The sequence below is a fragment of the Oenanthe melanoleuca genome, chromosome 2 (genome assembly GCF_029582105.1).
Source record: "Oenanthe melanoleuca isolate GR-GAL-2019-014 chromosome 2, OMel1.0, whole genome shotgun sequence".
In the NCBI taxonomy this organism is placed as follows: domain Eukaryota; kingdom Metazoa; phylum Chordata; class Aves; order Passeriformes; family Muscicapidae; genus Oenanthe; species Oenanthe melanoleuca.
In genome coordinates this window covers 46,809,883-46,837,721 of record NC_079335.1, presented here as the reverse complement: position 1 = coordinate 46,837,721, position 27,839 = coordinate 46,809,883, and the positions used below count along the sequence as shown (strand labels likewise).

The 27,839-nt window shown below is 40.0% G+C and overlaps 1 protein-coding gene and 1 long non-coding RNA gene across 7 annotated transcripts; one reads left to right on the top strand and one right to left on the bottom strand.

Moving 5' to 3' along the window:
* Positions 1-281: 281 nt before the first annotated feature.
* ABHD3 (abhydrolase domain containing 3, phospholipase) lies at positions 282-27,839 on the bottom strand. Of its 5 annotated transcripts, none has more exons than XM_056483411.1 (9): positions 27,438-27,719; positions 25,737-25,900; positions 22,947-23,129; positions 21,183-21,228; positions 18,254-18,366; positions 14,674-14,847; positions 13,976-14,024; positions 13,726-13,891; positions 282-542 (listed from the first exon to the last, which is right to left on the bottom strand). In XM_056483411.1, exons 1-9 carry the CDS (start codon positions 27,582-27,584, stop codon positions 376-378), a joined length of 1,209 nt encoding a protein of 402 aa, XP_056339386.1. In that variant the 5' UTR covers positions 27,585-27,719; the 3' UTR covers positions 282-375. The 5 variants fall into 5 exon arrangements, with proteins under 5 accessions (XP_056339386.1, XP_056339387.1, XP_056339390.1 ...); XM_056483412.1 differs by having other exon boundaries at positions 491-573; XM_056483415.1 differs by lacking the exon at positions 282-542 and adding an exon at positions 3,590-5,664 and having other exon boundaries at positions 27,438-27,839.
* LOC130249067 (uncharacterized) lies at positions 592-3,483 on the top strand. 2 transcript variants are annotated; one of them, XR_008839730.1, is made up of 3 exons: positions 592-1,670; positions 2,217-2,275; positions 2,964-3,483. It is a non-coding gene; the product is annotated as an uncharacterized LOC130249067 (long non-coding RNA). The 2 variants fall into 2 exon arrangements; XR_008839729.1 differs by having other exon boundaries at positions 2,217-2,349.

The following is a 27,839-nucleotide window of genomic DNA, read 5'->3' as shown; positions in this document are numbered from 1 at the left end:
CAGTTTTCCACAGAAGGTGGCAGCATTCTGAAGCACAGATGTCAGTGTGAACTTGCTAGCAAATCTCGTTGTTAAAAGAACTCAAACTGTACAGAAATTTACTCTCCTTGGAAGTTGTGGTGAATATAAACCAGAGTGCTTGGGCATGATTTGTTGTTGATCTGAGGAATCTATGGAGGCAGGAGAAACTCTGTTCCCACAGGTAGAGTATATTTGTAGGACAGATTTAACCCCAAAATGATTCTTTGCTAATTTAGCCATGTTTATTTGCCACTGCAGTAATACTGGTGGAGCACCTCTTGTCTACAGCTAAGTGAAAAATTACTTGCTTCTAGCTTATGCCTTTATTCACAGACTAACTCAGCTGATAATGGATTACTCCACGAATTGCAGAGAATGTCCTGTTGGGCTACAGCTTTGGGAGATGACTGTCTCGAGAGAGGGGAAGCTTCTCCTATTGTTTTTTCCATTCCTTTGCCAACTCCCAGCAGTGTTCTCCAGCTCCTTACCATGCCAGCCTCCATCTAGCACCTGGGGGGAACCTGCTTAGGCAAGCAAATTTAAACTCCTGAGCTAGCAAAAAACAAAACAAAACAAAACAAAAAACAGTGGAAAAACTGAGTCATATTCTACCAGAGTAAGAAAGGCTGAGCACCATATGACTGGAATCAGGATAATAAAAGACAGGGGAGGAAGAAGCACAAGCCTTCCCCTTTTGGCGTGGAGGAGCTGTTAACATTGACAGCTGCTTGTGAAACCGCAGCCTTAGGGTGGGCTACATAGTTACAGGATTGAGCCCATGATCCCAAACTCAATCCCAGCAGCAAATCTTGCAGCCCCCTTTGACATGCAGACACGCTCCCAGCCTGCCCTGCCGTTTATCAGACGTCTCATCTGAGCAAGGAAGTGGTGACAGACAACCAAAAGGCAGGAGCTGCTTCATCTTTCACAGGTAATTAACCTTGGGGGCACTGCTCGAGCCTCACAGTGCTTCAGACAGGTGAGGGAAGGCCACACGGGAAGCTCATTTAAACCAGTGTCTTTCTCCTCACTACATACACAGAACATTGAAGGCACTGGAGGAGTAGCTGAGACAGCACAGGACTGATTTTCCTCCCTTCAGCAGATTCAAAAAGTCCCTCTATCCTAGGAAGCAGGGAAAAGCTGATTTTTGCATTTCCAGTAGAAGAAATGAGACAGGAAAATTAGATCCATCAGAGGAAGAGAAGCTTGCCAATGAAGAACCCGTGTCTGCTTGGCAGATTTTTCCTTTTCTTCTGTTGGAATGAAAATTAACAACAGCAACCCAAACCCAAAAAGTGGCTGAGATATTCCACAGCAGATTGGCTGCAGCAGGAGTTGCTTGGGGGCACCCAGCATGGATGCTGGAGGTCAGTGGCAAATCCCCAGGGTGAGTCTTCTGGGCTTTTTTTACACCTTCCTCTTTCTTATTCATTGCCTTGGGCATTCCAAGGCTCATTTTGACCAGCTGGCATGCTGGGATGAGAACCCAAATAAGTGGTACAGGTTGAAGTGTTCCCGTGTGTTACAGCAACCCGATGACTCAGGGAACAAATGTTTCCTTTTTTTTTTTCCTCAGTGATGATGCATTGAGCTGAAGTGACCCCGGGAGAAGCAGAGTGCAGGGCTGAAAGTCGTCTTCCTGGCAGGTGTGAGTCACTGGCATGAGCCAGGTAGCTGCAGGAGTTATAGGTGAAAGAGGCAGTTCCCCTGAAATTCCTGTGTAGATGGCACGTGGGACAACAGGGATTGGAGAATGCTCTGACTACCTGGAGTTAAAGAGCTTTACAGGGCAATTAGCTGAAAAAGCAGGAGACCATGTTCGAAATGGGGGGGAGGTAGAATTTGAATAGTTAGTTTTGTTTTGGTGTTTTTCTTTTTGCAGGCAGGCAGGGGAAAAATTCTCCACTTTGCTTACTTGCTGAATGTGAGTTGGGTTTCTTTTTTGGTTTTTTTGGGTTTTTTTTTCCAGAGGAAGAGGGGAACAGGAATAAAAAGGATTGCAGACAGCTGTATCTGGACGGAAGGCTGGCTACAATTGCCTTACAGGGATTTGCATCTGGGACAGAGAATGGATTCATGTGTGAGTAGTACACAGGGCTCCAGACCATTCCATAAAAAGGGGAGCCTCTGTTGTCTGAAACATTTGTGAACTGTTGAGATAAAGTAAACTTCTCTGTTCTGTTGATTTGAAGGGCTCAAACAGTTGACTATTAGATCTCAGCTGGAAATTGCAACTTGCAGCATGGAGAGGGTAAGGAGAAGTTTCCTGAACCACCTCTGGGGAGTAATTCTTGAATGGGGAGCCCTTTTCCAGTCTCTGTAATGGTGAGTGTGGGCCTGGAGTGACTGCACTCTGCAACAGTCAGCATGTTGGTATGTCAAGTGTGATACTCAGTGCCACATTGACAGGACCATGTTAACCTGCCTGGTCACTGCTGCTTTACTGGTATTTTCTTTACACCAACTCCTGTGGAGTTGTAGACTGTCATCCACAGCCCTTTCTGCTAAGTATTTTAAATGGTGCTGTTAATGTGTCTTGGTTTCTGAAAAGAGCATTAATTCTTCTGTTCAGTGTGAAATGTGGATGGATTAGTTTCTCTCTACTCAAGGAACCATATTTGCCTGTTGGAAATTTTCCTGGGTTTTTTTTTTGTTTTGTTTTTGGTTTTTTGGGTTTTTTTTTTTTTTTTTGTTGTTTTGTTGGGTTTTTTTGTTGTTTTTTTTTTTAAGCCAGGAGTGGACATAATAAATTACATAATAATTGCACCTTAGTCTTGGTCTTTATGATCTGGTGCTAAGATAGCTGAGGTCACAAATGGCTCTTGGGTGACTGAAGGCCTCACAGAGAAAAAGAACTGCACTATGCATTGACTCTAAGGGAAAAATGAGAAAAGGTGGGTGTTCTGGAGCATGTATGTGGTATGTCCTGTCTTGGTCAGGAGTATTGAACTAGATCACCACTAGAGAACCCTGCCAACTTCAGCTACTTTGGGATTCTGAACTAGGAGGAAAGTCTTTTTAAGAGGTAGGTGTCTGCAGCCTTTGTGGCTTGGAATTTAATTTTTGTTCTACTCCATCTTTCCAGTAATGAATACAATGAGAACTAACAACTTTCTCCCACCTTCAGCATTGCATATCCCTGTTGATGCCTGGATAATGAGATCACATGAAAAGCCAAATGAAAGACCCTGTGAATTCACACTGCTTTGAATAGAGGGCACATTGTGGACTTTGGCTCACTTGTGAAACTGTGTGTGAGGTACAAAGTTATTACACATTATGGCACTTGTTTCTAGCTTGTGTGTACCCTGTGAGATCTGAGATATCTGCATTTTTTGTTTCAGAAAATTTGACTGGGGAAGCTTGAAGATACCATACTAAAATTGGATTGTTACCACTTTGCACACTGTGCTTTTCCCTGACGGGGTATAAGGACACTGTACATTTGGGGGAGGAGGAACACCAGCTTTACAAATTTGTGCTTGATGTAGCTCTAAAAATAAATGTCTCTTGGAGATCTGTATAGGGATTGGACCTGAATTAAGACAGTGCAGAGAGAGAGAAATTCTGGCATTAATCATATTACTTTTATTTAAACAGTAAGGTGCAATTTAATGTAAGTGGTTTTATTTTTATTAATACTTGATGCTGAATTTTGAACAGCCGTACCTAAACACTTTTACAAATATAACACTAAATACACTGTTTATTGCTCATTGTTTTTGCATGAACATAAAACCTGGATATGAATACAAGAATAAATAAGGCACCCTACTAATACGCTATTTTCTGTATTGTAGTAGCATGCACAAAATTTCATTTTGCTTTTGCAAGTCACTTTCCTCATTTTTCTTATTAGAGAAAAAATAAGAGTTTGTTATTTGGGCAAGGGCCTGTTTGAAGAGTCATAACTTGAAAGCACTTTTTAATTTTCGTAATTCAACCGTCTACCTTACAAAACAGCTCTCGTATAGCATGTCCCAATTTCTTTTTCTAAAGACAAAAAGTATTTTTGTTCTTCCTTTGCTGTTACTAGGAAACATGCCTTGCAAGAGGAGTGTTCACGTACTGCTTGAGACAAAAGACCTGACTTGCTTTTTCTTAGCTGCATTTTCTTCTTGTACTGACCCTGCTCAAAAGATAAAAATAAAAATGCAGAGGCATCTTTCCTGACTTCTTGTATGTGGCTGGGCCCAAATCAGTGATCAGCAGAAGCTGGGAGCTCCACAGATACTGCTTAAGGGCCTGTTTTGCTTCCCAACAGTTTCAAAATATATTCTCTCCAACTGTCCTTTCTCCTCAAAGGCCCACGCTGGCTGTCACTGTCAGGGCTCAGGAGAACAGTGATGCCTTGGCCACCCTCACAACTCCTAAACCACTAGGCCAGAAGTTGGTCTGCAGTGCCTTCAGTGATTTGACAACCTACTGCCAAAATGGTGACAAATGATCAAATAAACAAACCAGAGGCACAACTCTGACCTCCATCCCAACTTTCTTTAAACAGTTAGTTCCATTTTTTTAAGAAATGACATGAAACAATAGCAGAGACAAAAGGTTTGAATTTGTCTTCCTTTTTTAATTTAAAGCAGATTATATAATATTTTCCTGATGCTCTAATATTTATTCTTTAAAACTGAAATGTTCTTGCAAGGTAATATAAACATAGCAGGTTCAATCACCAAGTTTACCAGTTCTATGAAGTATGTGTTACTTATGTGACAACACCCAGCTTTGCTTAAACTCTGAAATGCAAAATGTCTTTTAATTACATAAGTTATTACAGTACTGTTTTAAAGGAATATTTTGGTTATATGTAAACACTATAAATTAGCTCTTTAAAAAATAACCATGTAAGACAAGTATGGCATTGACATAGTTTAAAAAAACAATAAACAGCCCTAAATCTGAGTACTCTCAGGGCAGAACAGCAAAAGCAAGTATCAATCTAATGCTGTGGAATAACATGCTGAAATTTCAACTTATTTGAAGAACCAGTACTTTTATTTGATCCCTCCTTTTGTTTTCATACTTTAAGTTTTTCACCATCAATGCTTTAAGGAATGGGCCAACTGGTACTATATGTGACAGGATAATATAAGCTATTTAGAGTGTCGCCATTCTAGTAGTGAAAGCCATCTAAATAAAGTCTCCTAAATACATACTGGTTTAAATTAAAATCCTGAGGAATTATAATCTCTCTACTTGATAGTTTTGGTTAAGTGCAATTTGATGTATGCAGAACACTGTTTCATTTAAGGTCATTCTTAGTAAGGCATATTAAAAATAAATATAAAAGAGACAACATAATATTTAGTTTCTTGCTACAAAATCTTAGGCAAAAATATTTTTGCATGTAGTAATAGACTTTATCCGTTTGCTGGCTTACAGGAGTTAAAATTTGTGCACTAAGCTTAACTGCCCTTGTCAGAATGTGCCACTGTGCTATAATAGTGGTCCAAAGCTACATGCTAAAGATTTTATTTCCATGCTCAAACACAGCTTGCACAAACTGCTTGAAGACTCTGTCCATGTAAGTGCACTTCCTTGGCCATATTCCTTCCAGAAAACCGATATGGCCTCCACACGAAGTCAGAACCAGAGCAACGTTTGCATTTTGTTTGGCAGTTTCTACTGGTATAGCTAAAAGGGGGGTAAAAACATTTTAAGTCCTTAACCTTCTGTGAAATGCCAGCCATTGAAAAATTTCTCTTAAATATTTCTCATATTATGTATGAATAAATAGGCACAATATTAATATACACTTAAATGTCTTACAGGGTTTGGAAGCACAACTGTATTAATAGGCATTTTTCTCTGTATCATTAACTCACCTGTGTGATTTTTTTTTTCCTGGCTGCTGTAAAAATTTCAGCTTCATCTGTCTTTCACTCACACTGATGGAACAGCACCCATGTTAATGCATACTTAGGATTTGCTATAAATAGTGTAAGTAAAAGGACAATCAGACTCTAATTTTTAACTGTTATTGCAATATTCAGCTTTAAAAAAGCTGAGGAACTGGACCCTCAATTGCAATTGTATGAGACTTCAAGCACAGAACCTTAAATGTCAGGGTAAGATTTGGTCTGTAAGATATCCATACTATCAGCTAATATAAAAGATTATCATTATATCTGATCTGCCATATATTTACACCTGCATGTTTAGAGCACACCATGCAAACACACTGGGGGATGGTTCTTGCTGTGAAGAGCCCATAATCTATGACACAAGGTAAACAGAGAAAGAGGAAGGGGCAAACAACTGTACAAGGACACACAAAGTGCTCCGTGCCACCCAGGAGATTAGTGGTTCTCTACTGAACAGTGACTGCTAGAAATTATTTTAGAATGTAGATTATTAGACTGGATAGTACAGGCATTTTTCTTTTGCTGGGTTAGTTTTCCTGATCTGATTAGCACCTAATCCAGTTCCCCATGTTAATGCCAACATCTGAATAGTGGCAGACACAGTCAGATGGAGCCTCCATTTCAGCAATGGCCTACAATTAGCTTAAAGTCATCACTGAATGACACCTGAGATATGCACTGATCTGGAAATGTGTAGGAGGGAAGCTTCAGTGCCTCCTCTTTTGACTCTGCATAGATGTGTGGCTTAATCAGTTTCACCACCTGGGCAGTTCCCTTTGTGAAGGGAAATAGAGGTCAGTTAGCACAGACTGACACCAGAGAAAGCATATGACTTTACAAAGGGTACTTGGTATGATGGGATGACCCTGTTATCATTTGAACTGGTTGACACAGCAGTGGAGCTTTATATCAAGACTGCAAACACCACAGATGCAAAAAAATTAAGTTATTTAAGCAACTTCCTCTGGAGTTTTAGGTATGCTAAGTAGACATCTGAATGAGCAGAAATCTCAGCACATTTTCAGTAAAGAATGCCTTTCAAAGTTCTAGTTTTCAAATAAGAAGATTTATGAAATGGGAAAAAAAAACATACAGATTTTTTATTATTCAGGATTGTCAGAAAAAACAACAGCAAAAGAAAAATATTTTGTCCAAAGAAGGGAGTAGCAGGAGTTTCACTTGTCTGAAAAAGGTTATGATAAGAGAATAAAGCTGATTTTAAGTCATATACTGCTCAACTAAAAATGCCTTGTCACTAGAACACTAAGCAGCAAGTTGTTCACAAGATTTGTACTACTTCCTTATTTGCTTTAAAGTACTTTAAAGTATTTTTGAATCTGACTCAATTTTAGGGGTGTTGAGTTGTTCACATCCCTTTCAGACTGCACTTCCTTCACCTTCCACTCATTGCTATTTCTAGGAGTCTGTTCCTTTACCCCTTTATACATTTGCTATCTCAAAGGTCATTATCCTTGGATAGTCCCTATCTCTGCATATTACTGCCTTCTTCATAAATGTGCTCCTTACTTTCATTTAGATACTGGCAAACTCATAGCTGTGTGCTTGAGATGCCAGTTTGCCTTCATTTTCGGCAACTAGAGTAAGAGCACAGAGTAGCCCTTTGCTTAGCCAAAAAAGGACCCCCAGCCAGAGTAAGTGACAGGAGAACTTGAGTGCAATGACTGCGGCGAACAGCTGTGCAACTTAAAATAGATCAGGGCAGAAGCACTGGACCTGTGGAGCCAGGGGAGCAGTCTGTGCCTCAGAGGTGCCTACCAGCAGTGCCTGGAAAGACACACTCTGTTCCACTCCAGGGCCTCAGCAGAGATGCCAAACAACTGCCCACAGAGCTGGGTTAGTGTCTGTTGTGCAGGTGTATTACAAGCTCCCTGCCCCATACCTGACCATGCCCTGGGGGAGCACAGACTGAGCTCCAGAGAGCAGTGGGGGCTCTCTTGCCAAATGTGTGAGGTTCTTTGCTGCTCAGTGCTATCCATTTCTTCTACTCTTTCCCTCCTTTCAAAATCACAGGCATCTGAGTAGTTTGTAGATTCCAGCATTTACTAAGTGATTCTCATTCTTTACCAGGAGGAATAAACTTACTCTTTCTACAAGAAGTCCTTGGCTTTTCCTTTGTTCAGTTGGAAAACTGAAAATGCTGTATGCAGGATCTGGGCTTTTTAAAGCAGTACTGAGGCCAGACTAAAAAGTCGATGTAAAAGCCTAGACTGGGGAATAACATACACTGAGAACATGAGATGCAGAAAACAATATGTTATTTCTTGCATTCCAACACATGCATCATTTTCAGACTCAGCACGCGCTTGTCTGGAGTTTTGCCTGAGTTAATCTGCTCAGCAATCTCTGATCTGCCTCTCTTGGATTCTGTGGAGGAACACATTGCCATGTACAAAGAGAGTGGCTGCAATTCATGTTAGCTTCTGCTGACTGCATAGGAATTTGTCCATTTTTTTGTACCATATGCTCTTTCTCCCTCCACTAGCCTGTGGTCTATGTTAATCAGAAACCAAGAGAGAAGTGGGGATCAGACACAAACCCCGTGCTGGCTTCAGCCAATGAATCACACTTTGCACACCCGTTCTGCAGCTGTCTGCCTGGTCACTGAGGGGACTAATAAATAAACTTCTGTGCAAGGTGTGGCAAGGAATATGTGAGGAGAGAGAGAGATTTGACCTCCAAGTATTAGAGACAGGCCTGAGCACTCCTTCAGTCCTAATGGATTCAGAATCAGCTGCTAACTGGCCTGAACATACCTCTTCACTAGCTAAAATGTGCAAAAACATGACAGTCATTCAATTTGGCACACTACTGTCAATGTGTAGGGAGAATGTCCCTTCCTAATAAGAAACTGCTTTGCTGGGGGATTAAAAGGAGATCATCAAAATGTCTCCTCTTCTGTGGGGAAGCCCTTGCAGGCCCATCTCACCATGACCTCTGCATGCCTGTCATTCAGAGGTTGCCAGCTCCCAAATCAGTTTGCTGGTGGTCATTGATTCCCAGACTGGCTGGAGTGGGTGCCACGTGCTGCCTGCCTCCACACAGCTATAGTGTTTCTTTCCTAGAAGCCTAGCAGTTCTGCACCAGGATGCTGAATATTTTCCATGCCTGGTAAGGTGCAAGCCACATGCAGGTCTTAACAAATGTCATCTTCCCCATCCTGAAATTCCCTCTATTTGTCCATGTAACTCCTCCCCAGCAAAGTCTCTTGCTCTGGAGTTTCTTGGAAGAGAATTGAGTATATTATGTTGCTCTTCAATGCCAAAATGCAAATGATGCTTGGCAGTGGTGTGGTACTTGTCTCAAGGCTGTTCCTAGGGACTGTTAGCCATCCAATAAATAAAACTACAGTGCAACAGAGTAAATTTTGCAATGTAAAGGGCAGATGAATGGAGCACCGGATATATTCATTCTAGGAGATAGGATTGCATGCCAAAAGATACCACTGTTCATTTTTGTCCACACATAACCTTGTACTTAAATTTCTTTTGGCCCAAATCTGTACTACTGTTTGATCCAGCAAACACAGACCTCTGATTTGTGATCACAGAACCACAATGTAAATACTTGTATGCAAAATTACTTCATTCAAAACCAATTTGTTGTACGTACTTTGCCAAAAATAATTATTTTCTTAAAGAATAAAAGAAAAAACATGTAAGTCAGACATTCCAATTTTTGCTTTATTTCTCTGTTTGCTAAACTTTTAACCTAATTGTTATCTGTCTGGCCATTCCCTGGCCATTTGGTCTCTCCTGACAACTTCATTCAACTGTGCTCTTTTACATAACAGGATGTAAAGTAACACCTAAGAGCAATTACTCCAAGTTTGGATTCAGGGGGACACAAAAGCTTCAGAGAGTTCAATAAAATATATTTAACTGAGCTTCAGACATGCACTTATTTGTCACAGTGGATCAGAAGAGAGCTGGCATGGTACCTAGCTCCAAGGGCAGGCTTCCAGCTCAGGCACAATGCTCATCAGCAGTAATTAGCTAAGCATTAGTATAGTAAAATTTAAGTCCAATGCCTAATACACTGCTTAAAGTCTCTTCAGAGAAAAATGCCACTTCAGATGAAAAGTTAAATGTGACAGTGATAATGAATGCTATCACTCCATCTTCCTGATTTATTTTTCACATTTACAAAATATTAACTTGGCTTTATTACGTATTTCCTGAAGCAGTGGCTTGTTTAAATTAGTTATGGTGAGAGAAGTGTCATGCAATGAAGAAAGTATTTGTTTTCATTAGTCAGTATTATGCAATATGAGAACTGCATTCCAGAATTAAACTACAGATAGGTCAGCTGCCAAGCTCTGTGAACTTTAAACAGCAACATTAAGGAAAGACTGCAAATTGATTGCTTCTTCATAATACTGGATTGAGATCAAATGGAACATTTTCACTATATATTTAAAAATAACTGCTGAGAAGTACCAAGCGTACCAAAAAGCACATGAGAAGAAATGATCAGGTAGTAACAAGCAACTGAGGCAGCATCTGAACTTTTTAAGGGAAGTGTCTCTTTAAGTCCACATTATGTAGTGACAAAGCAGAACTTGGTTTTGTATCCCTCAAGCTCTGTTACTGGAAGATAGATGTGCCTGGCTTTATGGAAACTAAACACAAAGGAATTCTGGCACGGCTTTCTCCCTGATGGGTTTTCTAGGCTGGTTTCCCAGCTCTTGGAAACTACAGCTATCTACAAGAGAATTGGAAGATAGCTTAAAAGCTGGTAGATATTACTGGGAGAGATGAGGCATGAAATAACCAGTCCCCTAAGTCATTAAAAGGCTGGGGTTTGGATGAGTATGAATTTTGTGGCCTTGAATCCATGATACAGTTGTAAGTGGAAACTGCCTTTGGTTGCCACAGGCTTCTATGTGTCCACACATAGAAGTTTTTAAGTCAGAAAAAAAAAAAGCCAGTTGCCAGAATAAGGTCACCTCCAAGAGTAACACCAGCCCTTTATGTTAGCTAACACAGAACAGCTCACAGAAGATGTCAAGATGAATGAACTCCAGTAACTAATGGCAGCAAACATAAATTCCAAGCTGCTAATCGGGGTGCTCTGTGTCTCCTGCCAGCACAACAATTTCCACTGAGGATGCATAGCACAAATGAAAAAGGAGCCAAGGACAGACAGATATAACAGAGTGATGCTATTAGCTGGAAATCAACATTGTCCTGGTGGCCCTTTTGGAGGTAAACTTGACTCCACAAGTACAAGGGTTTACAGCTAACAGCATTAACTCTGTGAACAAGGAATAAACAAATGCCTAGCCACTCAAATATCTTCATGGAGAAATGCTGGTTACAGTCAGAGTTTTAAGAGAAGATGGACAGTCAATAGACTCTTAGCACTTCTTGTTTCAGAAGTATTGGTGTTCTACCTCACCCCCCTCTACACTTCAAGACTTCTGAGGCATCCTCACAATTGTTTAAATACCTATTTTTGCACAAACAACCATCCCATGTTCACCAAGACTTGGAGTACTTTTACAAAACAGCTTCAAAGATTGAGATATCTACTACAGTTGTACTCTAGGGAACTCAATCTTTGGGTACTCAAACTAATCACAGAACTGCTGAAGCTGTAAGAGACCTCTTGAGATTATCTAGTCCAAACCCCTACTCAAGCAGGGTTATCAACCACAGGTTTTCCAGGGCTGTGTCCAGTAAGATTGTGAGTATCTCAATAGATGGAGACCACATAAATTATGCCAGCATTTGACCACTCTCACAGTAAAAAAAAAAAAATAAAAAAAAAATTGTCTTATTGTGTTCAGATTGAATGTCGTAGGGTCAGATCAATAGCTGGCTCTTGAGAGCGGGAGGTAAAAAGAGGATGGGGTATCTGCACTAGCTTTCATCTAGGTAACAAATATCCCAGTCCCAGTCATAATGGGCTGGGAAAGGTTAACAAACCTTTCAGGGACTGAGGCACACTGATTGTTTTACTGCTGTTGTCACTATGCTAACTAGGTAGAGCCTGCCAGTTATTACTTAACTTTAGACAGAAGCCACAAACTAAGCTATTGTCAAATAAAGAGGTGAAACCATTGTTCCCTCTCTCAGATACTCTGTGAAAGAAACATGGCACAGCAGATGACCTCCCTACAGTGCAAGAGGAGACTCATCTCTAGGGTCCTAAGACCCATAAAAATTATTTTCAGAATCACTAGCCAGATTTTATATTTGCACATAGATTTTAGGGTCACGGCCTATCCATTCTAATTTTCAGGCCATTATAAGCTTATAAGAGAAAAAGAAACTGTCCAATTTCAAGGAAAAAAAAAATCCCACAGAGGCTAATAAATACAAAGGGACTAACTGTTTCAGAAAGCATTAGAGCTGCAGATTTTTAAAGGTGCATACAGTAGTCTACACAATATTGCTATGTTTATTCAAATCTTATTTTTTATTAAGTCTCCATTTTGGCCAATGTAAGGGATAGGTAGTTTGGCTAATCTAGAGTGACCATTTTTTCTCCTCATATTAGGTGTCTGTCACCTGTTTACATTGTTCATGCAAAGCTTTTTGTTCTAGAGAAGAAATCAGTCTTTTTCTAGAGCACTCTGTGGGAGTGGCCCTTTTCATGTCACATTTGTCTGTAACTGGTCTTCGAATTATAAATAGTAATGTGTGTGCATGTTTCTGTATGTGTTGTACATATGCACACAGATAAACAGTACACACAAGGAGTCTCTTCCAATTCTTTCATTTCTGCTTGTTGTTCTATCTGTTTGCCTGCTCACTTTGGTTTCATGACTCATTCTGCAAGAATCTCACTTCACTTGAGGTGGCAGAAGAAAGCTTCCCTGAAATAAATCAGTTGTATAAACGACAATTTTAAAGGTGTCAGGTGCTCATTGCTGAAGACTGTTGCCTCAACCAGCTGTTCATTTTAGTGGTGTTCCTCTACATTAGCTTTTGTTCTCCTTCTCTTTTCAGATGCTATAACCAATACACAGACCACAGGAACAAACATATATTTTCAGAACAGTTAGCAACATGGTATTGATCTTCAGAGGAAAAGCAAAATGATCACGTTTGGCATGAAACAGAAAGAAAATGGAAAACAGAGTTTTCGGCCTGTTACTTAGCTGATATTGAGGCTTCTTATTAATATCAACATGCCTCCTTCTATGAGCTCACCTTGTGTGCATCTCTTCCCTGACACTAGATTTTGGCCTACATGATTAGAGGTAAGTAATCTAATTTAGCTGGGGATTTTTTACTTTTAATTTACATGCACTGGAGGTGACACTGAGTTCAACAGAGGAGGATTTCATGTCATCTTAAACATAAACAACTCCCAGACATTCTTTATGGGGACTTAAAGAATGGCAATAAAAAACCCACTTGTTTCAAGTTTGAATTCTGAATGTCTACATCCAGACATCAGAATCCAAGTTCTTTTTTTATGGGTTCTCTTCATACTTGGTGAACAGAAACAGTACAGAGCAGAAACAGATGCTTCTGAGAGGGCACTACATCTGGTATCTTCCTTACAGTGCGATAACTAAATGTGTCTATTTCTTTCTTTTGTCTGTAAAGACTCCACTAATGCCTAATGAGGCCACCCCATATACTTCTGCTTTCTGTACTAATCAAGTCTCACCATCACCATTTGTTTTATATGTATCTTAAACTTAACTATAAGATTGAGCCATGGAAGTTTTGATCTTCCATGTAGATAACATTTAAATACACTTCTACACATAGGTCTGAGTTTATTCTCAAACCTATGTAGTTTGTCTTAATGACTGCATATACAGATAAATATATTTTAAAAAGCCTAAACTTACCATGAGCTGGGGAGAAAACATCATCCACAGAGTTTAGACATAACACTGGAATTCCTACTGACTTCAGCTTGCGACATGGGCTAGCATCTTCATAGTAATCATCAATTGAACGGTAGCCAAACATGACTGAAGTGAACTGCTTATCGAATTCTCTAACAGTTCTAGCCTGAAGTACAGAATTCAAATAGGCAACTATGTCAGCATTTGGAAAACAGCATCCAGCTCAAGCAGAAGTAAGATTTTCACATACCTTCATCACAAGATCCATATCAAATAATTTCTCCAACATTTGTCGATGCCTAAAATGAAGGATAGAAAAATTGGAAGGGCTTGTTTTCTTGTTATGTAAACAAATGTAGAAGTTCTCTGCTTTACAGATACATTTATAGAAGTAACTGTCTGACATGCTTGCTTTTAATTTTCTGTCATATTAAAAATCTGTCTGGAATCCAAGAGCAGAGTAATTGTTCATCCATATGTAGGCACATCCAGCAACACAGTAAAAATCTGCATAAGCCATGAGAAAGATGCCAAAGATAAGAGAACTTAATATTTGGGAATACAAAATACACCCTGGTTTTATAAAGCCAATGATGAACTAGGCCTTTCTGTGGTTTTTCAGACAACACTGACTTAAAACATTTATTATATATGCAAATCTATTAAAAGTCAATATGTGCAAGTCTAAATTTTTTTCAATCCATTTACTTCACCCATAGATACAGAAGTACATTTGGCTTATTGTGAGTCCCTTGAACAGCATATAAATTTAGTCACATTGATGACAAACTTCCTTGTAAAGAACCTTTTGATTTCAAAACTTACCAAATAATGCACAAAGAACAACTAGAGTTGTTACAGCATTATTTTTGCCAATATTTTTATACCTGTTGTCCATTTCATGTTAAAATCCTTCCATCTTGCTAAATAGTTCAGAAGGCAACTCACCTGCTGATAGAGGATTGTAGACAAGTGGTCAGGTAATAGTTGAAAAGAAGCCAGTTTAGTGGCTTTTCCAGAGATTCTACAGATTCAAAAACATTCCAACCCGCAGAGAAAATTGCAGCTGCCATTAAAGGAGTGTCTCTGCCAGTTTTGCCCAGGTAATTTAAAAGAAGCATGCTACAAATGAAAAACAGAAATATATATACTATCAAACTGTTTGCTTCAATTTAGAGTAAATGTAACAGTCTGTTATGTTTTCGTCTGCTTTTCAATAGTTTCTCCTATGAGTCCTACAGTTTTGCCTACTACACCTAGGAGGTAATCACATAATCAACATATGACTCATGAAGTTTACTTTCTCTCTCTACTATGAGAGAGGAACAGGGTGCAGTATGTAGGGTGTGAGTAGGAGTGCAATTAGAAATAGAGATGTATTAGTCTTATTTAAATCACTAAAGGGAGGGAAAAGTCAAATGATTCTTATTCATGGAAAAAGTATTCCCAAGTGTTAGTAACTTTTACCATCTTACAAGCTCTTGGTATTCCTGATGTGATAAATCTGATCAGTGTGCCTGACAAACACAAGCTGCCCCTGGCACACCTGCCTCACTGTAGAGAAGTCTTTTCAGATTAAGGTAGTGCCATTTCCTCACCTCACACATATGGAAGAACATAACTCTTCTTTAACACAAAGTATGTGAAGAATGAAGTCTTGGAAAAAGAATAAAAATGAGAACCAAAATTATAAGTAAATAGCCAAATAAATGGATCGGGTCTTGCCTTTCAGACCAATTGCAACTTACAGTCTCTACTGCTAATGTGCACTTGAGTTGAAAATGGGGGGAGTTCACAAATATCTACCCTTCAAATGTAGAAAATATAAAACAGCAGGAAGACAGTGAAATAAAAATACTGATTGAAAAGCTCTAAGTCTTACTTTACTGTCATAAAGTTTACAACAATCATTTTAATTCCAAGTTTCCAACACAAACCAGTTATTCAGTTAACATTAAGATAGCTTCCTGGATTGCCACACTCCGTACCTTGGCTCATCTACTGTACTTCAGGAGGCAGCAACCTTTAACATAGACATTATGAACCAGCCTTCTATCACAGAGACTTTATCCCTCTGCACTACCTACCACATCATAGGACAGCAGTCCAATAAACCAACCAAAAATAGTTGCAGTAGCAGAAGATGCACTTCTCTAACAGAATTTACAGAGTATATGTGATAGAGAGAAGGTCTAGGAATCTTTATGTTACAAAATAAAGTCCCCTTCCACAATAATACCTACTGAAGATAGTAGAACAGGTGGTCTTTCATTTACATTTATATATGTCTGTGAAGTGAATATCTATTTTAATTCTTAACTGGGGCAAATCTGTTTTATATAGATTATCTGACTATTCAGAAAATTCTGAAAAGCAGTAGATAATAAAAAAACTCCTGTAAGATTAAGACAAGTGGATGATTTTTGCAGTATGTGCCTGGTGAGATCTTTGTTCCTGCTTCATTTTAAGCATGCAATGCTCCAAATAATTTTGAAGCATGGAAACAGTTCTCATGTAGCTGATTAGAGATTATTCTAGTGTTCTGTACCATTAAGCATGTGCTTTCTGGTTTTGGTTCAGGATTTTAAAAACATACTGGAGGGTAAGGTGGAATACCTTGCCTGAAATTCCCCAGTGGTGCTGGTGACATATAAGCCAGGTGCACAACACAGACTCCCTGTGCCATTGTAACAGACTTTGCCAGTATTTTGGATACCATAACTAGGTTAAGCCAAGGACAGAAATGATTCTAAGGGCTGATGTGGTCTTTGGTACCAGTCACAGAACTTCCAGCTTCTACCACATTTTCCCCCCCTTGTAATTGCCAGGCACAAGGAATTGTAGCCATCCCAGCATCAACTGACACAGCAAGGCCCAAGAAGACCAAATTTCTGGAGAATATTGAGGACAGTATTTTGATACACAATCAAGGACCTAAATAGGAAAAAGGTTCTATGGACCTGCTTTTCATATGTAAGGAAGAACTGATCAGGTAGAGAAGATGCAAAACAGTCTTGGCCACTGAGATTATTTGATGGTGGATTTTCAAGATGAAAAATAAGTGGGTAAGTTAAGCATCAGAATTACAATAGTGGAGAGAGTTGGCTTTCATTTGTTCAGGGATCTGGTTGGCAAGATCTCACATTAGAGGGCCCTGATGAGCAAAGGGGACTTTAAGGATAACCCAACATAAAAGCGTGATGCATTCTGATATGCAAGAAGAGCAGCAGAAGATCACATGGAGAAAAAAAGCTCTTCTGACCAATTTCAAGAGGAAGTATGTTTAAGGTAGAACAGGGGTGGTCTGCCTGGGAGAAACAGTCGTTGCCTAAGCATGCAGGGATGTAGTTAGGAAAACTGAAGTTCAGCTGGAGCTGGAACAAGCAAGGGACGTGGAAGACATCCAAGACATCCAACAACAGACAGGTTTCTGCAGCAAGAAAGGCTCCTCTAAGTCTTTTGGTACAAAAGAAGACTCAGAACAAACGAACAAACAACATTCTCTTCTTTCTCCCCATCAGTGAAGCCAGTCATCTGATCATAGAATGCAATCAGATCACCTGGGAAATGTTTTGTCCTTGATGAAAACTGTCACCATTATTCCCCATATGCCTGGAAATGGCTCCCAGAGATCTTCCCAAAGAACTGAAGTTAGGCTGACCAGCCTTTTTCCCTCCTGGGACTACTATGCAACAGAACAGAGAACCTAATGACTAAAGATTTGCTAAAAAACAGAGAATACCAGTCTTGAACAAATATTTATTTATCTCAGAGCTCTTACAAGTAATCAATAGATTAATGTTAATATATAGGAATAGATATACATATCAATATATATGGGCTGTACCTGCCCATCCCCCACAAATTTGTCAGAGAAAAGGGAAGGAAGTTACCACTGTGTCTGCTGTATTTCTAAGGAAAATTCTCTTCTGCTATGATTTTTGTTAAAGAGGCTGCTGGAATATTTCTGCTAGCTTCCAGCAGTGATTTTTTTTCTCCTAAGGAACTGTGCTATCATTGTCTGTTCTTGCTGTGCTTTCTGGAGACAAGCCAGGACATGGCAAGTCTTAGTATCACATGCTCTACCAATCCATACCAGTTTGAACAACAATACTACTTCTTGCTTCTGAGCCAGACAGAACACATATTCACATATCCACACCTCTTCCAGTCTAACCTACCCACACACTGCAGAACACAGAGTGAACACAAGTCATATTGCTATGAAACATGGTGTATTAGCTCAAGAACCTATTTCACATCCCTCTTTTCCAAAGAAAGACAGCCTCCATAGTTTCCAAACACTGTATTGCCTACCTGTTTGGCTGTCAATCTGCCTGTCACTGTTTCCTGTCTTTCTCCACCCCTCCTCCTCCCAATTTTTAAATGTGAACCCTTCTGCATATTAACTGTTGGAGAGAAACCCAACTTGCTTGCAGTTCGGTAAGTGATGCAAGTATTCCAGAGTAACAATTTACTATCAGTCTTTTGATCACATGAAGCTGAGACTTGTGTTACACAACCTTACCCTCCCATAGAAACACCTGCTGCCATGAACGGAGCTGAGGGGTGCAAGCTGTGCACATGATGAATAACAGCCTCTAAATCCTCTGTGTTAGCAGCACAGTAAGTCCTTGGTGTCTGTAAGGAGTCAAGAAGGAAAAAATGCTATCATAAGCTTCTGTATTATCCTTTAAGGACAAAGCAAACTGCACAGTGGTTCATTATATAAGAAGATAAATTTAGCATTTATTGTGAAGTTTCACTAAATGGCAAATATAAATCCAGAACGTTTCACAAGGAGGTGAAGGAAGGAGATACACTTGTTATCATTACAAAATAAAAGAGGTGACAGGCATCTTCATTATCTCTAGGCCATTAGACAAAATCTGAACAGAGAACATGCTAAACTAGACAGAACTAGATCAGACCTAGATACTGATATTTTTTAAATACCCCAAGGAAATGGAAACATTATAAAGTCTGTGGTTTACAGAAAAAGAAGTTGTAACAACAATTATACTATACTCACCCACATTCAAATGCAAAAGAAAGCATTAGATTTCAAGTTCTGTCAGCCAGCATTTGAAAACTAACCCCTATTTAGATTCTACATACAACACAACCAAATAAACAGATAAACAAATCCCCCAGTGTGGTTTACCAAATTTAGTAAAGTATTCTATTAACTGAAGCAATGAAACATCCTCTCTTTATCTATTATTAGTGTCTCTTTAAATCCTGAATTGAGACTTGGAGTGGCTTTTGCTGGCATCAGATTGGGTAACCCTTTGGGTAAGATTTGGTTAACCACTTCCCTGTTATTATTCCCTATTCCCTAGGATATATCCTTATTCCCTAGGCTAAGCACAACGTTTGAGCCTCCCCTGCACAGACACCTGCAACAGGTGACATAGTCAGACCTGAGGGACTGTCTGGAGCAGTATGAGGGAGACAAGTCCATTTAGGCACCATACAAATCACAGTAACCTAAGTTTTTTTCTAATTGTGTTGTCCAGATTTCATCTACAGAGAAATAAAGTTTTTAACTTTAGAGCTGCTATTAACATGTTAGTGACCTGGACTTAAATATAGGAACTGACTGAACTGCCAAAATTCAGTGAAACATTAAAACTAAATATATAAACACGTAATTATGAATTAATGGAACTTTTCTGTTGCCTGAAGCAACGATGAATTTCAAGGGTGGTTTTTTAAACTGCTTTCAATTAAACTGCCTGGCTATTTGTGGGTGATTTTAACAACATTAAACTAATTACTTAAAACACATTTAAAAAGTATATTGAAATGTTGATGTCAAAGATTAAATAATTGAAAGAAAAGCTAAATCTAGATAATTAAAACTGAAGACATTTTTAACTTCCATTTATGTTGCATTTCCATTTCTCATCCACATGAATCATTCTTCACAGTTTTACAGACTATTAATTATAAATAGTGTGAATGTGTTTCATTTTAATTAAATTGTCAACTTTACAAGGAAAAATAAATTATTTTCTGTAATTAGGATCTAATGCATTCTAAGTGAAAGTGTATTTGACTAAAGTTTATAAAACTAAAGATATATCTTCCATTTTAAATTCAATTAATTCCAGACAGTTTAATGTTTAGCTATCTGTGCTTTGTATAAAGATATTTTAAAACACCATCTTAGCTCACAGTGGTTGTGGTGAATATAATATTTGATTATTTCAGAGCAATAATTCACAATAGCTTTCAATAATCAATGAGAACAGTATTCTTTAAATAACTATTATTTGTTGTAAATTTGAATCTATCTTTGCAGTGACTAGAAAAAGAACTGCTTACATAACTAATTTCTACTGTGGTGTTTAACTATGCTTCAGAGTCATTAAGTAGGGATTTTATACTAAAATGTTGAAACCTCTTTGCAGAAAATGTGGTAATTTCAGCTGGTTTTCTGCACCACAAGAACTTATAAAGCTTAAAGATGTAAATCCGATTACAGTAAAATACACACAATGTATCCAAACAAGGGATCTTTTCTCTAAATGATTCAGAAATTCATCAATAAGGACTTTGTGTATCACAAAACTGCTTTGTAGATCCATCTCCAAAAGTATGCAGAAAACTACACTTAACATGGCAATATTTGCATTGAAATGCTTTATCTGATTATGGGAAAACATTCTGAGCTTTTTAAAGTTTGAAACCAGGGGATTAAAAAAATGCAAAACAATACTGAGTATTATGCACATTCATTCCAGCTGCAGAATTGTCAACAGAACACATATGAAAAAACAAAGCTTATTCAGCAATATTTCATCATGCCTTGTCCCTGGCTGCAGAAAACGTTTAGCTTTAAGATTTTTTTCATCTGAGGAATGGCCAGTTATTTCTAAGCAAACCAAATGTCTTCTGTAGCTGAGTTTGTGTCATGATTGCTGAAAAAAATACAGGAACACATTTAACTTTCAGGATACAGATATCCATATAAAGCTGGTTCGTTAATTCACTAACATGTAGTGTGGATCCCTTTTAATGGCACACCTTTTAAACCATATCAAAAATATATTTTAAAACTGGGGAAGAAATTGCAATGGATTATATTTGGATATGTATGTTAAATCAATGGGAGAAAATTGCAATAATTGAGCAGAGATGTGCAAATTTTAGACTGGAAAAAAATGTAAGGATTTTTCATTTTAATGTTACAGATATTATTAATTGAATAATTTCCTAAAATGAAATGTTCAGAAAAAATCGTGTGTTGACCAGTTGGCCTTCTAGGGCTTCAAAATGAAAAATTAATATTTGCATCTGATTGATCTACCAGATGACTGAATTCTCTTCTCTGCATTTTCAGCCCATGCTCTGAGTTTCTCTCATTTAAATCCAACTGTACAAATAGGCACAAATGATTTCATAAATACCACTTATAAGTGAGAGATGTTTATCTTAGAAGTCATCCTTACCAAAAGCTCCTCGCCAGCAATTCCCCGATTGTTAAAAACCACGCATCTAAAAATTGAGACAGTAAATTCAATTGTGCAAATCGTTAATTTCACCAAAAGAACTAACTTAAGCACAGAAAAAAATGAAAATGAATAAAGAAAAATGAGCCACTTCCGTGAATAAGTTCAGCATATAAATATTTACAGACCTACAGATCCTAGAGTGTGGAACAAGCTTTATACCAAAATGGACTTCACTGAGGTCAGTGGGACTATCAGAGCTCTGTGATTTGTTGAGGTCAGATTGCAGGGTGAGAACCCCAAGGTTTAGCTGAAGGTGGTACAGACATATCCTGCCTGCACTCTGCCATGAGCTCTGCCAGTGCAGGGCCCAGCCTAAAGCTGTGCTCTGAAAAAAAACCCATCAGACATCAAAGCTACATAATTCTATTAAACTGGAAGAAATCCAATCCAGAGAGCCAAGTCAGAATGATAATGACAGCTGGATCCCAAGTTGCAGGTTCTTGGGAATGATTTTTTTTCTCATCTGGTATAGCAGAAGTTTCTGGTCTCTCTCTGTTGGTGGGAGTCTAAATCTTCTGGAAGTATTATCATGATTTAGGAATCCATACTTTCTCAATAAATGTAACTTTTCTATTACTCTTCTACCATCTCACTGAAATAATTTTATTAAATAATATAATAAATAAAATAAATAAACATAGTTAGATGAGTTAAAGGCATGAAAGAATATTTTACTTTGGTATTTTTCGCAAATGTTGCTATTTAAGAACAAAATTATAGCACTCTGTTGAAATCTGACCTAAAGCTCCACTTTTTACTGTTCTACCTTCTTCCTTTAGGGGATGAAATGCAGATATAACTTTTAGGAATACTTTAAAAATTAATAGTAACAAGTTGTTGATTTCAGGGCTTTCCTCTGATATTTTTTACAGCTAAATTTTAAAGTGATTTAAAAAGTACTTTGAACAATTAAAGTGCTGCTTTACTTTCATAATTTAGTAAAGTAGTTACCCAAATAGAGAAGAGATAACCAAACATGTAGATAAAAGTTAATATATATATATTTGAAGAACTTACTGGAGTCAGCACCAGAAGCCAATCTGCAAAGACAAAATCTAATATTCCAAATACAGATCCTGGAACAATGACAACTAATTTTAATGCGCAGCAGCAATATGGTTACATAAAGGAGTCTACTCATTCATTAATCTACTTATGTTACCCAGCTCTGACCAGAAGCCTCAAGAATGAAACTAAATTATATAGTGAAAATGAAGAGGTGACAGACCCCCTCAAACACCATCAGTAAGAATAGGCTAGCTCTCCTTTCTGCACCCAGGAATTTGAGGCTGCTGAATCAAGCAATCTTGGCATTCAGAAGCTGACCTCCTCTGAGGCCTACTGCCAGCAAACCATCCACACAAGTCTTTTTGGAGCTCAATACAAACCCTTTCTCTAGAAAGTGTAAAGTTTAACACCTAATGCAATATAATAACTTAAGCAGCAGCAGCAAAGCCCTATGCAGACTTAGCTGGCTTTCACTGCAATCTCTGGGGCACATCTGTAGATATTAAAACAGCCCTTCCAAATGTACAGCCAGTTACATAATTCCACTGTGATTATTATTACTAATAACACTTCCTTACATAAACTACTGTATCCAAATCTCATTTGCCTTAGGAAAGCATCTGATACATATACATTCTGATATTGGATCCTACCAGGAGCAGCAAAATGAATAGCAATGAAAAACAAGAGTACCTATATCCCAGTGTTTCACTCTGATGGATCATATGAAGAATGTAGGACTCCTTGCTTGTTCCTGTCAGGCCAGGCAATAACAGGACAGTGGGTCTTGTGTTGGCATCCGGATAATATGAGCTGTCATTATTATCGAACCAATCCAACGAAATCTGTCCTCCATCTGCCGTTTTAATGAGCTCACTGAAAGGTACATTTTAAAACAACACGGATTAGATTGAAAAATAAATACACACTATTAAGAGTGCTAGCAGTTTATAAATTACCAGGTATGAATTCTGCATTTTTCATTATGTTTTAATACTCAAAGTGCCACCTGACTAGGCATGTCTGCATTCCGAAAGAGTTACACCTACAGCTGACCAGAGTTAGAACAGTCAATTTGCAGAGTAATTCTTGTTCAGTAAATGAAGACATGGCCTTTCATAAATAGCTGCTGATGTACTGGAAGCCTGTAGCTAATGCGATTTTTGGCTCTGCCTTGTGTTTTATACAGGCATTTTTGTGTACTGCAGATTTCCTTTGAATCATCTGAGAATCTTTTGATAGCATGCTGGGTAATGTAATAAACATTTATTGCATTTTTTTTCTCTTCATTCAAAGAAGTAGAGTGTATAATGGATTGTTATGTTTTAAACATAACACAGACACACACACTACTGCATCTTTCACCTCATATCACTAGGAACTGTGCCAGAATGCAGTCATATAGCATGTATCTTAATAATGCAACAAATATTGTAATATCTCACTAAGCTATGCATGCATCAAACAATGACAAAAAAGTTTCATTCTTTGTTTTAGAAACATAAAAATCTTCCCATTTCCTGGAAATTGGAACAGTTGAAGTGCTATTTCACTTTCATAATTTAGAAAAGCAGTTATCCAAATGGAGAAGAGATAGCCAAACATGTAGATAAAAGCTAATATATACATATTTGAATTGTTCGAGGGAGTTGGTGTGGAAACTACCAAAATTGCATTTGCTTTTTCTTTTGAAATTCTTGGTAGTGACTACTGCAGATTTTAAAGGTGACCAGCCTTGTTGGACTCATTAGCTCAGCTTTGCCCTTTTTCAGTAATGGGGAATAGATGCAATGGTAGTGAGTACTGCCAACACAATCTAAAATGGTGCAAAATAAGTAGTTCCACTGCCCCGTGGAACTATGTTTCTTCTTTCAAAACCCTTGAAATAAAAGTGTACAAGAAGGACTAGAAAAACTGGACATGGCCATACCACTGAAATGTTTCCTAGTTACTAAAACTGAGGGAAGCTGCTAAATGCTAAATCTATTCTACCATGCAAGCAGAGCTGAAACAACTTGTGCTGCATCCAGGTTCCGGCGCATAAAAGTCCTTCTCCTTAGGTCTTGTGCCAAATGCCTCATTTGCCAGACTAAGTCTCATTTCTGTGTGAAAGAGATTAGCTGAGGAAAAAAAATAAATATAAGGGATTTTTTCCCTCTTAGAATTTAGGCATGAAAGAATACAACACAAACTCCACAGGTAAAAGTTACTTCCCAGAAGTTCTATATATTCAAAACATGGCTGAATGTGGCCATACTATGGTTAAGGTACAACATATTGGTTTCATGGACATATACAGTGACTGCACGACCTTTGCAAAATTATGGCATTCGAACACCAGAATATTTGATAAGCCAAGTAATTGTGCTTTATTGTTTTTGTGTTTTGAATGTTGAGGCCAGAGGGGCCTCAACAGGCTGCAGAAAAGGGTTGACAGGAACTTCATGAAGTTCAATGAGGGGAAGTGCAAAGTGCTGTGCCTGGGAAGGAACAACCCCATGTACAGTAGAGCCTGGAAAACAGCTTGGCAGAAAGGACCCGAAGGTCCTCCTGGTGGACACCATGTTGAACATGAGCCAGTAATGTACCCTTGCAGGAAAGATGGCCAAAAGTCTGGAGTCTGTGGAGGCTTATGAGAAGTACAGCCAGCAGGCTGAGGGAGATGATCCTGCCCCACTATGGAGCACTGGTGAGGCCACACCTGGAGTACTGAGTCCAGCTCTGGGCTCCCCAGTCCAAGGCAGACATGGACATACTGGAGAGAATCCAGCAAAGGGCCATGAAGATGATGAACAAACTGGAGCCTATCTCTTATAAGCAAAGGCTGGGACAGCTGGAACTGCTCAGCCTGAAGAAGAAAAGGCTCATGGGGAACTTAGCAGAGTGTTTACATACCTGAAGGGAGGGTGCAAAGAGGATGGAGCCTTTCAGTGGTGCCCACTGACAGAACAAGAGGCAATGGGCCCATCCTGAAACATGGGAGGTTCCCTCTGAATATCAGGAAACATATTTTTAATATGAGTGACTGAGCACTGGCACAATTTGCCTAGGGGTATTGTGCAGTCACCATCCTTATGGAAATCTGAAAGCTATTTTGACATGATCTGGGGCAGCTGGCTCTGGGTGACCCTGCTTGAGCAGGGGAGTTGGACTAGGTGGCCTCCAGAGGTCTTTTATGACCTCATCCACTGTGTAATCTTGTGAACATATAATCACATCAGTTCCTGTATTGTCACCCATATTTCAGTGCTACAAAACTCTCTGAGCTAAAACAGGGCCATTTGGGAAGGCTGACATTTCAAATCTACTTCATATTGAATCCATGATAAAGATAGTTCCAAGTCTATGACAAAGTTGTAAAGGTGGGCATAAGGGAAAAAAAATAGAGGCACAAATTTGAGCAATGACAGTGAGTATGATGCAGTGAGAGTAAGAGAACAGCTGGATATCAAATCAATCACTTTCCAGAATAAAGGCACTTACTTCCTGTACTGTACTTGGGGCCTAGATGTGATAAAGGGGCGCAGGAGTGTCTGTACCCGACCTTCCCAGCACCAAATTGTGGGATAGTAAGTTTCTGTCACAACAGGGCAATACTCCTCGAGAAAGCGGCAGAAACGGTCATTGCTTGCCACCAGCTGGGGTTTCTAGGAAAAAAAGCTACAGTCAGACATGGGCATTCTTATAAAACAAACAAAGAAAGAAATAAAGCTTATTTAAATAGTCTCTCAGTGAACTAATTTATTTCATATAATCATTTGCAATGCTTTTACCTTTCATGGTACAGAGATAAGTAAATGAAAACCAAACAAAATGTCAAAATGCCCAAGTGAAAAGTGAAACCCATTAGGCATAATGGATTCCTTACCAATTTCGAATTACATACTGATATAGCTCTACTTTTACCAGCATTGTATCTTCACCTACAAATTAAAATTGCACTGTTTCTTAGTAAGCAAGAAAGATTTTTGCCAAGTCCATTTTCTTGGACCACACAAAAATGACATTTAATTCATTCATGTACTTTGACAGCAGTACCTTTTTTCACCTCTATGCTGGTCTTGCACACTTCTCCTCACATCTCGTTCTACAGTACACAAGTGCATCGGTTCCTCCTCTCTGAGAATGCTCTGCATGCAGACAATTTGCTTACAGTTTCCATTTGTTTACCAATTAACATGGAAAAGTTCCCGTATACCAAGCATCTCAGGTTTTAGCACCATATTTCTTACACCTCTCTGTCACAATGACTCCCCAACACGCAAGCATTAATAGGACAATAACAGACACTTTGAGGAAAACCATTCCACATAAACAGCTGTAATGGCACATCCTCCCTTCGTTTTTCTCCTCTAACCAGAATCAAGTACCCTCTTCTCTCTGAAGAGGAAGGCTACGTTCCCAGCGGTTCTCCGAAGGACTGTGGCAACACTCAGGTCCTCAACAGTCAAAACCTTTTGATATGCGTATTTTCAGTTGATTACGCATTCAACGAGGCGTTCTCACCACGGGACCACTTCAGATCTCACCAGGCTCACCGTATCCAAGTAATTTGCGTTTGCCTAATTTATCTGTAAAACTACTGCTGATGAGATGCCCAAGAGTGCTCCAGCCCCCAAAACGCTGCCATGGTGCCTCCAGAGGTACTTAGGACAGCACCGACGGGTAACAAGGGCGGCAAAACTACTTTATCACCTGCCCTGCTAGTGAACCAAGTAGGTCGGGTTCGTGTTGTGCAGGGCACTCTCCTAACCTCCCTTTCCAAACCATGGCACCTGGCCAAGCTCTCCAACTGGCACAACTGCATTTTGGGGACTGCCAAGACCAGAGCCCCTTCCCCTTCTAGACCGAGCAGGAGCAGGGGAGCCCTCTCTCACCGCAGGCCGGCGGCCTCCGGGGGTCACCGGCGGCCCCCGCGGAACACGCAGCCCCGGCGGGCGGGGGAGGCTGCGCTGCCGGGCCCGCCTGGGCTTCGAGCGGGGTTTCGGCCGCCGGGGACCGCGGGGCAGCCCTCCAGGGGACGGACGAGCGATGTGAGGACAAGGCGGCCGCAGAGCCCTGCCCCCCCAGCCATTCCAAGTGCCATCCCCTCGCCTGCGGGCGGTGGGTCGCGGTGACCTTCGGGACTGTCCCCATCGGCGGGACACCTGCGGAGCCCGCCCGCCCCGCCGCCCTCCCGCTCACCTTGGCGATGCTGTTGAGGTAGTAGCAGGCGTAGGCGACGCCGAAACCCAGCACCAGGGACAAGCCCACGCCGGAGCCGAAGAAGCCCACGCGGACCTGGCTCTCCAGATAGAGGGAGAGCTCCCTGGTCAGCACCTGCCAGTCCATCGCACACGGGGGACGGCTCGGCAGGACACCACACCCCGGCTGCCGCGGGCGAGCCCACCCCGGCGCCGAGGAGGAGGAGGAGGAAAGGAGAAGGAGGAGCTGGCGCCCGCCTCCCGCTGCCGCTGCCCGCGGCCCGCTCCGCGCTGCAGCGCCGCCCCGGGACCGGGACCGCCCCGGACCGGGACCGCCCCGCCGCCGCGCCGGGGTCTGGGGCCGGCTGGGACGGGACGGGCCCGGGCTGGGTCGCAGCCTGGC

What these genes read in the sequence shown, in the direction of transcription:
- ABHD3 (XM_056483415.1), bottom strand. Translation starts at nt 27,584, where the DNA reads ATGGACTGGCAGGTGCTGACCAGGGAGCTCTCCCTCTATCTGGAGAGC. An exon ending in ACCTCAACAGCATCGCCAAG is followed by an intron (nt 25,901 to 27,437) that starts GTGAGCGGGAGG and finishes TTTTTTTCCTAG; the next exon opens with AAACCCCAGCTGGTGGCAAG. An exon ending in GCAGGTGTTTCTATGGGAGG is followed by an intron (nt 14,848 to 18,253) that starts GTAAGGTTGTGT and finishes TTTCATTTGTAG; the next exon opens with CATGCTTCTTTTAAATTACC.